We start from the raw sequence: 17,683 nt of genomic DNA, 5'->3' as shown, positions 1-17,683 counted from the left end.
AACTAACCACTAACATTTCCATTATTTTAACAAACTATTCAGTGATATGTTGTTGTAATGCGGTCAAGACCGGCCTGGAAATACTTTAGCTGCATTGAAACAGAAAAATAATTGCATGCCTAGAAGATCTGTCAGCCAATCAGAATCAAGTATTCTGAGTATTCAAGTATCCAATATTTAAGTATCACTGTGGAATAATGGATACCTGTTTACAAAATACACCTGTTGTGTAGGTATGTGTACTTTAGAAAAAAAACTGTATATACAGTATACACTTTGTATTCTGTTTAAGCTAAAATAACTGCAACCTTTTTAAAACATAAAAAACTGTGTATGACCATAGCACCCCTGTGTATGACCACCACATTGACATACATACATACCTAAACACCTACACCTTTCCAGTCACATCTCCTATTTTACAGACTCTTCTCTTTAGTTCTCTGGTAGGAGGAGCAGAAGGAAATAAAAACGGTTGAGGAGAAAATCTTTAATAGAGAGGATGGTGAAAATCCTATTCACACACTCACTACCCTCTGCCATACATCTTGCCAGTATAGAACTGAAGAGAATATCTTGAAGTAGTGCTGCAACTTGTTGCTACTTGTTTTTTCTCCAGTCATGCTTGCTTTAAGGACAGTCTTCAAACTGTATGGATTTTACCACAGTCTTCCACAGTATAGTTCTGCCCTTTTAACAAGCTCTAATCCACTGAAAACCGTAAGATTTCCAGCAATGCATTATTATTTACTAAAAGTAGTGTCACATATCATGTTTTATGAGTTATTAAATACATTCTGAATTGTTATAAATTATTCGATTTTGTATTTGAAACATTGTTTAGGATTCTTTTTGTGTAGAATTAAAACAAAGACCTTTTTTTAAAATGTAAAATTTATTAAATAAATAAATATCTGTGTATAATTTAGGACAAGTGCAAATGATCACAAAACTTTAAAACCTTTTTAATGCCTGGACTGTTACACTGAGATAGTATTGATTTATCTACTCACTCCAAAAACACTCCACTATCAACTATAAAAATCACTCAAACACATCATCTACAAACCTGCCTCACTCATTGCTTAAGTGAGGGGTTGAATCGCCCAAGTAATTTTTCAGTTTCAATAAGCCAATTCCTATTGTACCTTCTGTGTAGTGTACATTCCTGTTCTTGGTTGACAGGTCTGTAACCTGATCTGCCTTGTAGGATCAACATATGCATTCTGAGATGCTTTTCTTCACAACATGGTTGTATAGAATATTTAAGTAACTATAGCCTTGCTGTTAGCTTGACCCTGTCTGGTTGCAGTCCTTTTACCTTATTAACAAATGTGTTGCCACTATGGTCCTCTCTCATCCATACCCTGGTAAAGAAGGCCCAGCAGCATCTTTTCCAACTTAGGCACATAAGAAACTTTTAACTGCTCTTTGAGGTGCTTAGGAACATTCACACCTGCACCACTGAGAAGTTCCTGAATAATAAAAATAAGATACCCTGGTTTGGAAAAGGCATCAAGCAGAAAGATGAGCTCTCAAGAGGGTGGTACAATCCACCAAACGTACCATCCACACTGAGCTGCCTGACCTGCAGTTTTATATTTTCAGAAAGTGGGACAGGAAACTGTTCTATCCGCTGCGGTAATGTAAATGTTTCCGCTTTGCTGATTTGATTTTGGAATTAATCCAAGCAGGATAATGATTAAATGTCTGAAATGGTATGTCTTGAATAGTTTCCTAGCTATTTTTTTTTTGCCATAATTCATCTGCTGGTCTCTGCATCCATCTATATTTGTATTTGTTACTGCAATATACCAAAAAGAAATGGCGTTTCGATTCTGAAATTGATCCACATTGGATCAAGGTCACACCAAGATCAAATAATCAAATCTTAATTTGATTCCCTTTTGTTCAAAAGATTAATTTCTTATATACAGTTTATAATAAGTTAGCACTGGACAATATTTGTAAGTTCTAGCTTCTTAACAGTATTGCGTTATATTACATTGAGGTTTACAGACATGCTAACTGACTTATGTAAATTAAGTTTGCAGACAAAACATATGGATTCACTTAGGATTATTACAAAATCTAAATTAAATATAATAAATGAAAATGAAAGCAAATTTTTTGCTGGAATGGCATGCTTCCACTTGTGTTCTTGATCAAAAACATTCTTACCTGTAGTTATTCCGACTGATGAAACATTTCCTGATGATGAAACCTAAAGGGAGGGGTCTGTACAGGATGACTTACCATTTAGTGAGAATGGCCTGTGGCACAATTTCAATGAAATGAAAAACTAACATTATGATTCTTCCTCCCAGTTTCAGGTTGCATTATGGTGAGGAAAGGGTTCTTTTGGTTAACATAGGAAATTGAATCTATTATTAAGTTATATAACAGTTGTTTTTTTAATATATTGTCATGAACTGACCTTAATGCAGGGAGCACATTTCTACAAAGATGCTACAAAAAGTGTTAAAATGTATTCTTGTTTTTTATCTTTGTATTTTATTATTCTGTGGAGCAGAATACAATGAAGAGGATTCCTTTTCCAATGATGAACATATTTTGCTAAATATATTATTATAAATTGTTTTGTACTCTAACAGAATTTCTTATTTTATTAAATTATCAGAGCGAACTGGGCAATGAGATTGATCTCTTGGTAAACTTCATTAAGTGACAGTAACCCACCTCAAATGTTCACATTAAACCACTGTACTTTTTTACATAAAATCCAAGCCACAGAAGGAAGTCCTAATTTAGAGGAGATTATCACACATTGCTTTATCCCCTCACATTTATTTTAGAGCCCTGCTCACTTTCACCACAACTTTTACATCTATGACTTTGACAGATGCCTTATCCATAGCAAAGAAGATTGAACTCAGCATGCTGTTCAGCCACTTTAAGTAAATCATAATGCCATATGGGTTCCATTTTTGTTCCGGTGACTTACTAAATATGTGCTGAGAAACATGCTGAGCAAACATATCAATGCTGATGTCACGGGGTAACGAATAAGCGGAACTGTCCCTTCCCATTCTTGTTTCCGGTGGGAGCGAGTTTAATGTAACACCAGAATGGTTCCGGGTTTTTTTCCGTGTAAACAGGCTGACGGAGCTTGCTAATGAGGGAATGAGTGGCAGCTGGGCAATGAGCAGAGATTGGGCCACGAGGGATATGGATTTGTGAGGGGGATTATAAAAGGATCCGGTTGATGTGTAGCAGGAGAAGAAAACTTTGGAGCGAAATCTTTGTGGTTGATGCAGACTGGAGGAAATCTTTGGTTGTTGAGCTGTTGATCCCGTCGAGCAGTACACGAGAGGGCAGATCGTTAAAGGACGGGAAAGACTGTATGCAGAGAAGGAAGAGCTGGAGAGCAGTGTCGACCACCTACACAGCTTGGATGTACAGTTTGTCAGTTGAGCGGAGAGAGTCGGCAGGTACCCTATTCACTGTGAGTTGCAGTGCCTAATGTGAAGTGAACACGTGTGATCATTTGAAGTGACTGAATTGTGCACTGGTGTGGAAACTGTAATTTTGTGTCTGCCCGTTCCCCAGTTGGCTACTTGTGGGCTCTGAAGGTCAAACTGAAATTAATTAACTGCTGTGTGTTGAGCATATGCTGTACAGGAATGCAGCTCTATTCTGTCTGAGTTGAAGAGGATTTGAGAGATCTATGCATTTCTGTTCTGTGGTAAGAAGACCCAGTTGTTGACTGTCGAATCCTGTACTCACCACTGTTGTTCTGTGAACCTAGGGAAACTGTCCTTCGCCATTGAATGTTGCTACTACTGCCCTGTGGAAAGAAGACCCAGTTGTTGACCGTTGAAACCTGTACTCACCACTGTGGTTCTGTGAACATAGAGAAATTGCCCTCTGCTATTGCATGCTGCCATCACTGCCCTGTGGTAAGGAAATCTAGTTGTTGATTGTCAAATCCTGTATTTACCACGGTTGTTCTGAGAACATAGAGAAACGGTCCTCTGCCATTGGATGCTGCCACTACTGTTCTGTGAGGAAGTTACTGTCCGTCGCTGTATTTCAACGGCCGTCGGCTTGTGGAAGGGGAGTGGCCCCCAGCTAGCGGGTGGGTCCTGTGGAGGGAACGAGAGAGCTCCCCGGTTGCCATCTACGACGGACTATTGTATTGCATCAGATGACCCCCTGCCCGATCCTTCCCCCCATCCCAAAAAGAGGTAACACTTAAATGATTGATGCTGTCCCGTGAGAAGAGTAACCCTTTCCCTTGTTGTCAATTTCCTACCCCTATCTCCGGTTGAAGAGGAGCCGCTGTGCGGATCCTTACCTGTGTCTGCTCCCTTACTCATCTTTGGCTGAAGAGGAGTTGCTGTGCGAATCCTTATCAGTGCTTGTTCCATTACTTACTTCTGGCCGAAGAGGAACTGTTGTCTGAACCCTTACCAGTGTCTGCTCCATCATTTGCTTCTGTCCGTTTGAAGTGGGATCGTTGTGCGAACCTCCCACGCAACCCGGTGGAAGAGAGGAGGATCAGTCGGTGGATTTTAGTTTGAGATTGGACTTATTTTAACTAAATAAAATACAAATTTTTGATGTTAATTACCTTGTCTGGTCTGTTGGTGTCTCTGGGTAACTCCTCGAGGTGGTACGTTGTGAAGGGGAGGGAAGGCCACCCCGGCCTGTGACACTTACATCAATGATTCTTAATTTAACCCTATTCATGTCTGACCATGTGAAAATTAATATACACTGAAGGTATAAAATGTCTCACCCCTCCAAACCATTTGTTGTAGAAGTGGACACTTCTGAGTCTGAAGCAGTAGGTGTTTTGGTCCAGAACTATAGAAATAGCAAATAACACCCACCATCATCTCTGACCTGCTTCTATAATCACTAACATTACAGTACAACAGAGATGGCAAAAATACACACATTCTTCACTCAAGTAGAAGTAAGGATACTCATGTTTTGAAAGACTAAACAGCGACTGTCTGTGGTGTGTGTTAGCAAGGAAATGATACACCCAGCTGCACAACGAAAAGAAATAGGTTGATGGGCAGAAAACGTAAAAATATTCGATCATGTCACCAAATAGATTCAAACTAAAGTAATTAGGCTGTTTTGAAAATGTAATAAGTAGAAAGCAAAGAGATTTGTGTAAAAAATCTAACGAGTGAAGGTAGAATTTTGTGCAGAAAAATTAATAGTGATGTAAAATACTGATCCCAGAAATGTAGTTAAGTACAGTAACAAAGTATTTGTACTTCCTTACTTCTCATCTCTGTATTACAGTAATGTAAACCCCATATTGTTCATTTAATGTGTTACATTGGCACAAGCAAAAAGTACTACTATGTTGCGACCCTGCACTTTGGACTTGTTTGAGAAAAATTATCATTGCACTGCCTCACATAACATACCCTAACAAACTTTACAGTCAATGACTATCTTTATTTATTATTATATATTTTTTTATATTTTATAGCACAAGCACACCATGACCAATTCCTTGTATATGCAACCCAGTTCAAGCAGTTATTTGGTATGATACTTGGCAATAAAGATGATTCTGATTCTGTAGCTTAATTTCCAAAAAGTGGAAGCAACATCAGGGCACTGGCTAGAAGGCACAACTCCATTTCTCATCAGACACTGTACTGTCTACAATATGTGTCTAGAATGTGGGATATTGGTTAATGGATTGATCTACAACATTTGTTTTCTGTATTTTCAGGTCAGCTGGTGCAGTTTTCCAGTTGCCTGTTGAAGCACTGTATCGCCATCCAGTGGTAATATTTCTTCATGACAACTTGCTTTATCATTAAAGTTTATATTGTGCATACACAAGTAGGGATGCAACCAACAAATCTTTTGATCGATTAATCGATTAATTGAAAGATAATTTTCAGATTATTCGTACCAAAATTTTGATCTTTTTTTTTTTTTTTACAAACACACAGTTGTTACACACGTATATAAGCATTTATAATATAATATAAAATTAATTACATTTTGTATAATAATTACATGATATGCATAATTTAAATATACAAAAATTGAAAACAAGCATTTGAATGTATTAAAGCCAAAGAACATCATGCTTGAAAACAGAAGTTAACTGTAGTGGACAAATGCTATAAAAAGAGAATGAAATGAAGAAGTGAAGCAAGCTAACAGGCTTGATTTAAAAGAAAGAACAAACATATGCATTGGTAAACAAATGCATAAGCATTCGCTAAAAAACAACAACAATGTCTGATTTGCTACTTGTAGATTTTGTGTTTGACAGTTTAAATTGAATCCATCACTATGTTGCGAGCGAGGTGATGCTAGCAAGTCACAACAGAATCAATGAGACTGTCCCGAAGTTAGTAAACACAGTTTACACTATAGTGCTTAATTAAACTATACAATTTTCACATGAAAATAAGGATATACAGTTTTTACTTACCGTGCTGATGTTTCACCTTTATCTGTGACACCAGTGTGTTTTCTTTTCATGTGCTTGTGCATCACTGTGGTAATTCCATGCCACACAAGTTTAGCATTGCATAACTTGCAGGTTACAGTCTTCTTTGTTGCATTTAATATAAAATGCTCTAATGCATTGGATGCACACTTTTTCCTGCTGCCAGTTGACTCCGATATTTTGCAAGTGTCTGTGTTATCTTAACCCTCATGCTAACATGTAACTTTAGCAGCCCAACTGATCGTTAACAGCATTTTTATAATAATAATTTTATTATTGAAAACTCTCGATTTTATCATAGTATTTGCAACCCTATATACAAATATACAAAAATTATTACTTATGTTGTCTGATGTATCGTCCATGCTGTAGATCTTTCAGTGCACTACAGACATGGCCGCCCTGCACTGGCTTTACCTCTGCCTTTCAGACAGGAGAAATGTCTATTCCTCCTAAGACCCATGGTCTCAAATGTCAGTGACTTTATTCAGATTATCAAAAGAGAGGATTCAGAAGTCTCAACAGTTTCTGTACTCACCAAAGGTACACACACACACACACACACACACACACACACACACCATCTTTAGAGACAAACACATTAGCTTTAGTAATGAGCATTGTACAGGTAAAAGTCTCTACCTCTCCACTGGGTTCAGCATGTACTATACAATTATATTAATTTGTTAAATTATTTTTAATAGTAGTCAATTTTTTTTCACTTGTAATCATCATACAGGGCATAAAAAGGCACTATTAATAACAACTAGAGACTATATGAAGAAATGGTAAGAAATTAAACTCTAGGGTTTGACCTTACATTGTTTTGTTGCTCATATAAACAGTATACCATTAAATGTCTTGAATTTGTTATGCCCTTTGTACATAGATGGGGTAGAAATGACCTCCAATACATCTATGTGCACTGTTCTCAGCAAGGACTTCCAGCTGTGTATCAATGGAGTCATCTACAATGTCCAAGCAGCACCAACAGGTATACATCCATAGCGCCTGGTATATTTTTTGGCCAAGAGCTTCAGCATTGTAAAGTTTGCATTCTGATTAGCTTTCTGTACTACCATGCAAATGTTTACAGCAATGAACACATTTAGTAAGTAAACATGTATAGACAGTAGATAGTAGGTGCAGATTTAGGGTTCATTAGTAGTAGTTTAAGTAGTTAAAATTTACAAACCAGAAAGTGCATGCTATAATCATAAAGTTAAAAAAAAAGACTGACCTGGTGATCAGCAAAGTGACACATTGAAGGCCATGGAATTAAATATGAATAAAAAAGTGAAGGAACCGGTATATAATTACATGCCAAAATATCAAAATGGAACTTGGTGCCAGAGTCAAACTATGAAAGAGTGTAACATGATGTGATGAGGATTTTGGATCCTGTAGTTTGTTCAATTGTTAGTAATGTCAACTGGAGGTATGGATGCAGTTCTATAAAAAGAAGTTGTATAGTTCTTCACATGGCCTTATTGCATGGGGGGATAACCAGTGCTTTGTTGCATTTAGTAAAGAAAAGTATGACTCTCAAGCAAAAGGTTCTCAATTACTTTCTGTCAGAGGTATGAGAATTAGCAAAGGTTAGCATTGGAAAATATTCTGGATAGAAGATTAGCTAATTAACATTTAATATTCAGTTTACCATATAATAGTTAATGGACTACTCTTACTATATATGCAACTTATGGTGTGTGTGTGTGTGTGTGTGTGTGTGTGTGTGTGTGTGTGTGTGTGTGTGTGTGTGTGTGTGTGTGTGTGTGTGTGTGTGTGTGTGTGTGTGTGTGTGTGTGTGTGTGTGTGTGTGTAAGTAAAAATTAGTGCCTACTGAAGCCCTGAGAAGCTTGGCAGATATAAAGGACATAGTGCACAAGTTGAACCTGCCAAAGCATCACCTGATGCAGGAAATAAAGCTACGCCAGAAACTAAACATTCTAAAACAAGAATTAATTCCTCTAGAGCAGGTTATTATTGATGACTTTTTTTTAAGTTCAACTTTGTAATTTATACATTAATATATACATATATTTATAATTAAATACATATTAAATAATCTATAACATTTATAAATACATTTTAAATAACCTTGTAATAAAGCGTTATTGCCTTGACCTTTGTTTTTCACCACATTAATGTACTGTCAGTTCTGCTTTCACTGATTAGAATGGATGTGGCATTACTGCAGTTTAAACTCACTTGTCAGTCCATACATCATGTTTTTCCCTAGCTGATTGTTATAAATCATAAATGATCAAATGTTTACAGTACTTTTTACTATGTTCATTTTTACATTTAAGATGTATGAGGCACACAGTAATAGCTTTGTATTATTATATTTTTTGTTCTGCAAATTCTACTCTATGTTTAAACACGTAATACATTTTTTTTGTGTGTTTAGATGAAGGCAAATCTTGACATTAGAGCTGAGCAAAGTTGTTCACATGCTCTATGGCTGGGTTTGGCTATTCTCTCAGTGAAGACTGGAGTCTGGCTCACATGGTCAGTAGCCTGGGAATTCTTGGAGCCTTTGGCTTACTTTCTCACCTACTTCTTCAGCATGGCAGTCTATACCTACTACATTCTCACCAAGCAGGTAAAAGACAGTGACTATTAGTGTCATAACAAAATGGGTGGATTGTGGTCGAGAAGAATTTAAACCCTAAACCAAGTGAACAGTATACACTAACTGGTCACTTTAATAGGAACTTTATATTGGAAAGGAGGAGGACTCGCTATATAAGTGAACACAAGGTGGTGTAATCCTGGGCATGTGAGCATAAAGATCTCTAATTGTTGCAGAGACATTGAACTTTTGGCTGTAAGTTTGCCCTATTACTTGCCCAGAGAGTTTGGGCACGCCATTGTTGTAATTGTTTACATGCCCCCAGGTGCCGACACAGAGGAAGCGTGTGACATCCATTCTGCTTTTGCTAGACTACAAACACTGCACCACGAGGTGCTTGTGTTAATCTCTGGCGACTTTAATCATGTTACTCTGGACAAAACACTACCTGCTTTCTCCCAATATGTGGACTGTAACAGCAGTGGAAATAGGACTACTGATTTACTGTATGCCAATGTAAAGGACGCACACAGCGCCACCCCACTGCCTGCACTGGGGAAAGCAGACCACAACCTTATTCTGCTTCAGCTTCACTACAAACCAAGAGTGAGGAGGCTACCCACAACCACATGCTCATTCAGGAAGTGGTCTCCAGTGGCTGCTTCAGAAATACAGACTGGGATGTACTGCAGGGGTCACACAGTAAAAACATTGAGGAAGTCCATCTCAGGAAGGCAAAGGAGCAGTATGAGAGGAAGCTGGAGCAGATGTTGCAGAATGACAGCATGAAGGAGGTATGGGATGATCACTGGATGTAGCTCAAAGCAGGGTGACACCATTGCAGGAGATGTGAGCAGAGTGAATCAGCAGAACTTCAACAGGTTTGACCACCTCAACTCATTCACACCTCATTACACTGCACCCCCCACCCCTACTTCTGTCTCTCACCCTGGAACCAACTGTAGCAAAGAGGAGAATGCCCCTCCACCCATGACCATGGCAGCCTATGTGTGAGGAGAGCTAAAGAGGCTTCATCCTAACCTGGCCCCGATGGAGTATCTCCACAACTACTCAAGGTCTACGCCCTTTTGCTGGGAAACCCTCTACAGTGCGTCTTTAGCGTCCTGCATCATCCCAGTTCCAATGAAACCACATCCTGGAGAGCTGAATAAATTCAGGCCAGTTGCCCTGATGTCTCATGTAATGAAGACCATGAAACGGGTGCTGCTGCACCACATGAAACCACAGGTCTGCCATGCCCTCAACCCTCTGCAGTTTGCATACCAGGAGAAAGTGGGAGTGGAGGATGCCATTATCTACATGCTACACCAATCCCTCTCTTGCCTGGACAGTGGCAGTGGCTGTGAAAATGACATTTTTGGACTGCTCCAGTGCTTTTAACACCATCCAGCTGCTGCTCCTCAGAAATAAACTAACATAGATGGGACTGGGGTCACACCTAGTAGTGTGTATCACAAAATACCTGACAAGGCAGACCTCAGTACATGAGACTAGGGGGCCTGCAGGTCTATTACTGTGTTTAGCAGTACGGGAGCGCTGCAAGGAACTGTGCTCTCTTTGGTCCTGTATTAGGACAGGGGGAGGGGTACGGGTTACTGAAAACTGGTTTTGCACAGGACTTCTTAATTTTTTAACTTGTTTATTGCATTTAAATGCTTTAGTATTTATTGCATGCCTTATTGCCAAAGTTTGTGGATACTTCTGAATTTGTAAATTTCCCATTGGTATGATTAAAATCTATCTATCTATCTATCTATCTATCTATCTATCTATCTATCTATCTATCTATCTATCTATCTATCTATCTATCTATCTATCTATCTATAAAAACCTTTGACTGGTAGTGTATGTGCATTTATGTAAATGAATGACTAATAATAGAAGCTTTAACACATTAATTATAATTGCTAAAGACTAAATCTTAGCTTTTTCAATGGATTATGCTTGAAATGGGTGATATGGAATTCTTTCCTACAGGCATTTGTTTACTCAGCTGTAAATGACAGACAGTTCCTGCATTACTTCTACAAAAGTGCCAAAAAACAAAAGTTCAACGTGGAGAAATATAACATGCTCAAAGACGAGCTGGCTTTGGTACATTAGAATTTATGACCTAAATTAACATTTTTTTTTTCTTTCAAGCACTCTTTTCATAATCACTATTTTTTTTTTGTTGTGCTCTATTTATCAGGTGGAGGAAGACCTGAGACGTTTGCGGTACCCTAATCAACCTCAAATGCCCATGGAACAAATTAAACACAACAGTCATGTTGCACATTATCATTATAACTTAATAATGGTGTTCTTTATAATTATAAGGTCACAGCAAACCTTTTTTTGTATCAAGGAAACACTGTGATTTCCTTGTTTGCCACTTTTGAGGATGCTTTCAAGTGGACAGCTAAAAAATCTCTTGAAATTACTTTGAATGCTATCACTGAGAAACCATGAACACCACTGCATCAATATTAACAATCTTCTACAATGGCTTCTACAAATGCCATGAACAGACTTTTTCCATCACTGAACAGTTGATAAACTCGATAATGATGAAACCATAATGAATGAGTATCAATCACGCACACAAGAATTGAAAGAAGTTTTCTTTTGAGTCTGGCGCATTTTTTTTGTTTCTATTTAAATTTCACTGTCAAACATTATCAATTATTTAAACTACTGTATTTGAAACAGACACACACATCTGATCAGGTGGAGAACTGGAGCTTCCATAATCTTTACAGATGATTAAATTGCAGCTAAGTTGCTTAAGTACGTTTAATCTATATATATAAAGCTCAAATACCACTGACTGACTCACTCATCATGGAATCTCAAAAACCACTGAACGGATTGCAATGAAATTTGGAACATACCTTCCTCTTGGGTCTTAGGTGCTCTCTAAGAAAGGGTTTTGAAAAATTCGCCCTGGATCGCGGATAACTCGCGAAAAACGCGATTTCTCACGCATTGTAAACTCTTCGAAATAACATTACGGATCCTCATGAAACTTACTACATTGTTTCTTATTACATGTTAGATGCACGGTAAAAATAATTTTCAAAGTAGTTTGCCCTGTATCGGTACTACAAAGGGGTAGTACGTTATTTGTTGACGTTACGTTCTGATCTCTGACCATCCAGTCCTGTTCAGTGCTTACTGCTTATTGCCATATTGCTTAGCGTTCTGCCTTCCGTAGCGAAGCACGGGAACTTTCAGCTAGTACTTTATATTTCATCGAGTTCTTTTAGAGTATTTTAAAGAAAACTTCACTTCTGTTTGAGCACCATTTTTGGTAGCTTTACCACACTCTTTATGGGGTGATTTTGAAGTTATTTTGACCTCATCTTTTGTTAGCAACAAGCGAGCCAGCTAAGTGTGATAAGTAATGTATATTTTCCTTCTTATCATCAAATACAAAGCGAACATGTTTGTATGTAGATAAAGCAAATACTTAAATATATAGTAGAACTCATTTTAGGGTATGAAATATTGTTTTTGTTTACATGTTGATTTGATGTCACTTGCTGAAGTTGGTTGAAAAGACCATCCCACATTTTTTTGTAAGAATTCCTAGTTTGGGGGGGATTTTCTTTTTTCCCAGATGGAGATGGATGTTTTTTCAGTCCTGGGGTGGATTTAAGTACTTATGCAAGCAACTGTGTAATATTTGTTCACTGTTAAGTTTTAGTAAGGTTGAATATGTATTCATAAACTGTTATGTTTCACTTTTTGCTTTTTGCATGTTATTTTATTAATATTTTAGTGCCAGTGGTGGTGTGTAGCAGTTTCTTGAAACAATAGCAGATGTGTATTGTTTGCCAGGAATTTTGCAAGCAAATGTCAAATGGGGGAGTGGTGGCTCCAGCGGTTAAGGCGCTGGGTTGCCGATCGGAAGGTCTGGGGTTCAAGCCCCGGTATCGCCAAACTGCCACTCTTGGGCCCTTGAGCAAGGCCCTTAACCCTCTATGCTCCGGGGGTCCCTTACGAGGGAAATATCAAGGTCCGTGACATCGGAGTGACGTCGGGCCGCCTTCACGTGGGCTCACCACCTGCAGGAGGGACCATAAGGGACGGTGCTGTGAGGATTGGGCAGCAGTCGAAGGCGGGGGCCTGCTTAGACTGCTGCCCCCGCGACCCGAATTACGGATTAGCGGGAGAAAATGAATGTCAAATCCACTTTTTTGTAAGCAGGGTTTCAAATGATGCAAACTCTCATTGTAATGGTGTCTTTCATTGTTTGTGTTTCCTGAGCTACAAGTTCATAAGGAAGAACGTAGCTTAATTATATACCTTTGAATTCAATTTAATATATTATGCATCAATGTTTATTCAATTCAAATGTATTTGTATATTGTTTTAACATCAGATGTCACAAAGCAGCTTAACAGAAATATACAGTCCTCGCCAAAAGCACTAGGTCAGGTCTGTAGTTTTGCTATATGTTGAAAACATTAAGACTTGAGCTTAAAAAAAAGGAATACAAGATGAGAGACCACAGTGTAAGCTAAATTTTAATATAAGGTATGGAGGCTTAAATTGTGATCTATAGTCTCATATTTATCTTTAATTTTAAATAAATTAATTAGCCTTGCCACTCCAATACTTACAGAGGAGGCTTTAGATATAAATTTGGATCTGTTAAGAACAATTTAATCAACCACTCTGAGAACACGAAGAAATCTGAAAGGAACCAGATGTAATTTTTCTTTGAATGGCTCAAAACACAGTTCTTTTTCTTGCTCTTATTTTGGTCTGTGGTTGCATTGGAAGGCATACCTCATAAGAAAGTCCTACTGTCAGGATTTATGGCCCTGGACTACAATTCCTGCATCAACAAACTAAACTGTAAGTCCCACATTTCACAGCACTCTTTGTCTTATGTTTGTCTTCCCATGCTTTTTATTGTTTCATGCTGTTGGATTGCTTATGCTCAGATTTATGTTTCATATGATCTATTTTTGATGTTTGCTTCACGGAGTCTTATTTTTATAGCTTTGAAATTTCAGTAATCTGCACTTGCATATGATTATCTCCTTATAATGTGACACCTACATTCAAAGTGGGAATCATAAGCTTAATAGATGCCTTTGTGTTTTAGCTCATTTGCAATTCCCTTTGAATAAAAAAGTGCTAAATTTAATAACTATATTAGTGAAAAACCTTCACATACTAGCCCATACTTACATATATTACACTATATCTGCTCCATTTACAAACATAAACTCTAATTTCCCAAAATCTTAAACTACAAACTTAAAATGAGTGGCCACATGATCCATTACCTCATTCTATTTTCCTCTGTCTTCTAATCATCAGCATACACCAACCAAGCATAACTTAATGGCAATCGACCAGGCATAACATTATGAACACATGCCTAATATTGGGTTGGTCCCCCGTTTTCTGCCAAAACAGTTCTGACCCGTCGTGCATTAACAGCATTAACTTTTTCTGCAATTTGAGTTATAGGAGCTCATCTGTTGGATCGGACCACACGGACCAGCCTTCGCTTCCCATCAATAAACCGTGGCTGCACGTGAACCTGTCGCCGGTTGAACACTTTTCCTTTTTTGGACCACTTTTGATAGATGCTGACCACTGCAGACCAGAAACATCCATCAAGAGCTTCAGTTTTGGAGATGCTCTGACCCAGTCATCTAGCTACCACAATTTGGCCCTTGTCCAATTTGCTCAAATCTTTACGCTTGCCGATTTTTCTTGCTTCTAACACGTCAACTTTTAAAAAATGTTCACATGCTGCCTAATAAATCCCAGTTATTCACTTCACCAGTCATAAAGTTATAATGTCTAAATGTAATGTCTGGTTGGTGTATGTTCTCAATCAGTAAACTCTATAAATAATATGGACAAGCAAAATCTTTCTCATTTCATTCCTTTAAGCTTTGTGTACACAATTCCCTGTATTGATCCTCTTTGGTCATAATGCAATTACACTCATCTTCAGTCAAATGGAAAAGGCCATGTAATTTGATCTAGAGATTTATGCCAAGACTGATATTGAATCTGTTTAATAATGTTTTGATTGGTTTGTTAAATTGATCCTGGTTTGGAAATTGAGGTTTAGCTTTGGGCTTCAAGTCTGAAAGGGTGTAAATATTATTTTTTACCGCAAATAGTCCTTTTGCTAAATAGTATAATGCCCATGAGTGATCCAGAGTGCTTTAGGCTAAATGAATTTGGAAAAACGCAATAGCATCAATTCATTAAACCAGCCATTTTCACTAGAGATTTTTTTAAAAACAAATTTCTCCTGAAAATGTGTTTAAGAAACACACCTATTTTTGCTGCACTATGAAAAAAGCCTTGTTCTTTTTGAGCAGGAATAGGTGCAAAGCTAATGGATATAATTTATTTGTTTTCCATAGGAATAGGAACAGGGTAAAATAATCCAGTTCCATAGCAGTTTTTCTCTTATATTTGCGAATGGTATATTTTAAAAAGTGTAATAACGTGAAATATTCTGGATCACTAAATAGATTTAGTGTATACTGTAGCTCGAGCTTTGCAATCAACAACAGCCTGCACAAATAAAGGAAATAAACTGATTTTGAGGTTGTTCAGTTGCACATTACTGCAGCATTTTCACTTCTGGCACTCCATAGCTTCTGCATTACATTGAAATCACTGATGCTTGCTCATGGTCAAGCTCCATTGGTATAACGAATCTTTTTCCAAATAGACAACAATGCACTTCTGCAAGTGGATAAGAGCATCTGCCAAGTGCTGTAAAAGGGAATGCAAATCAGACCTGAAATGCTGCAGGGTCAGGTTTCTGTTCCTCCCGCTTAGGAAAAAACTCACATTACTGTACTTTACAATGAATGCATGACTAAAGGTGATGTGTACTACAAAATATGAAAATGAATGTATATATGTACAGATCAAGTAACAGATCATATAATGTTTAAATCATATTTATATACAATAAAATCTATATATTTAAATAAAATATTTTTTCTGACATGAAAAAAAAAAACATGACTTTTAACCGTTCTTGAAATGTCACATTATTCTGCTGACTACAAAAAAAAGAAGAGCAAAATATGTTTAGTATTTTCTAACAAATTTGTCAATCAATATTATTGGGATGAGTACTTGAGATCTAGGAAAATCACATCCAACTGTAGTATTATTTTTCTCTTAAATATGCACTGCAGGATTGACATTCAGACTTTTCTGCGCCAAAGTTCACCATCAGAGGGCAGTATTTGTGAAATTTACCTTACCTTTATAGATGTTAAAGCGCAAATTCATTACATCTGTTTTTATTGTTGGTTAGTAAACTTGGGTTAGTGTTTAACATGTTCAAAGTACTGTTATATTCAGTAAATATACAAAACTGTATAAATGTTACAAGAGCAATTACATAATTAAATTTTGCTGTAGTAGAATTATGCTTTATATTCAATTAAGAATCTCTAAATTCCTGTAAAACGTATTGTATTGTATTGTTGTGAGGTTACTGCCCAATATAGATATTATTTTTCAGTAATGACACCTGTTTTTTGATTGTAAGCCTGAATCTTTGCCTAATTTGCCTAAACCTGCAAGTGCATCTGTCCAGTGTCATATTGTATAGTGAGTTCCTTGTCCTGTTCTCAGCACTTTCTTTCTTCTGTCCAGTTCTCAGTTCCTTTTTTCAAATATAAGTATTGCATTTGACAGCCTTAAGCAACTCAGAAAGAAAGGCTGGGTATATGAAGGAGGTATTTTTTTTCACCCTCAAGCTAGAAATGAGAATAAAAATCCCTGCTGTATTCCTCCAGACTCTCATTTATAGTGTTTTAGTAAACCACTCACCTCCACCTGACCTCTAAAGGTCTACATTTGCAAGGCTTTATCACACATTTGTGGTGTTTCAGATAGATGTTTGTGTCAGATAGATGAGCCCACAAATGTGTTTTGACAGTATCGGAATGAAAGAACCTTAAGTTCCTGATTGAGCTGACAATACAATCAATTTGTAGGAGAGAGACTGAAGGGGTCTTCCAAATAATGTTGCTAATCCTGGCTGTATATAAGACACTAAGCAGTCAAAAGTGCTCTTCTTTGGTGTTTTAACTGATCATTTCCAGGCAGTGTTTATGCAAAATAGGATCTTCAAATTAAATGCTTGTGATCAGTATCAGTATAATTTTTTTAAAGAAAGACTAATACTGATATTTGTGTGGTGATTGATTTCAAGGAAAGACATATACAGTATCTATGGCTGTGTTGGATTCTGCTTTGGCTGATCTTCGCATTAATGCACTAAATAAAATTTGTTTTATAGATTTGATTTTACACAGCCTAATGTCAACAAACATTTGTCATGTGACGGAACGCTAGTCTAGAGCTGTGAGGTGCCATAAAATGGTAATTTATATGTAGCATTAAACATATGAATATTTTCAAATATTAATGAGTGTACTGTGGTCCTACTGTTAATGATGAAGTAAATATTAATGCTGTAGCTACATTAGGTTGTATAACATAAAAACTTTTTGCTGTTGCTCATTTAAACATCTTTAAGGCTTCCAGGAATCAGCATTAAAATCTCTCATTTCTGAATCATTCATAGTGAAGTTAAATCCCAACTGTCTAAACTAGAAGTATATAAACAA

The 17,683-nt window shown here is 37.2% G+C and overlaps 1 protein-coding gene across 1 annotated transcript; it reads left to right on the top strand.

Annotated features, from left to right (window-relative positions):
- The first annotated feature begins 560 nt into the window (after positions 1-560).
- On the top strand, positions 561-11,807 carry LOC310725574 (calcium uniporter regulatory subunit MCUb, mitochondrial-like). Its single transcript, XM_083540558.1, has 8 exons — positions 561-720; positions 5,726-5,780; positions 6,833-7,003; positions 7,350-7,454; positions 8,297-8,439; positions 8,874-9,068; positions 11,037-11,153; positions 11,251-11,807. Exons 3-8 carry the CDS (start codon positions 6,922-6,924, stop codon positions 11,416-11,418), a joined length of 810 nt encoding a protein of 269 aa, XP_083396684.1. The 5' UTR covers positions 561-720; positions 5,726-5,780; positions 6,833-6,921; the 3' UTR covers positions 11,419-11,807.
- Positions 11,808-17,683: the final 5,876 nt, after the last annotated feature.

This window comes from Silurus aristotelis (assembly GCF_946808225.1).
Source record: "Silurus aristotelis genome assembly, chromosome: 4".
Lineage (NCBI taxonomy): Eukaryota > Metazoa > Chordata > Actinopteri > Siluriformes > Siluridae > Silurus > Silurus aristotelis.
Note: the sequence above shows the minus strand (reverse complement) of the source record. Positions and strands in the feature narration are given on the sequence as shown.

What these genes read in the sequence shown, in the direction of transcription:
- LOC310725574 (XM_083540558.1), top strand. Translation starts at nt 6,922, where the DNA reads ATGGTCTCAAATGTCAGTGACTTTATTCAGATTATCAAAAGAGAGGAT. An exon ending in TGTCCAAGCAGCACCAACAG is followed by an intron (nt 7,455 to 8,296) that starts GTATACATCCAT and finishes AGTAAAAATTAG; the next exon opens with TGCCTACTGAAGCCCTGAGA. An exon ending in AATTAATTCCTCTAGAGCAG is followed by an intron (nt 8,440 to 8,873) that starts GTTATTATTGAT and finishes TTGTGTGTTTAG; the next exon opens with ATGAAGGCAAATCTTGACAT.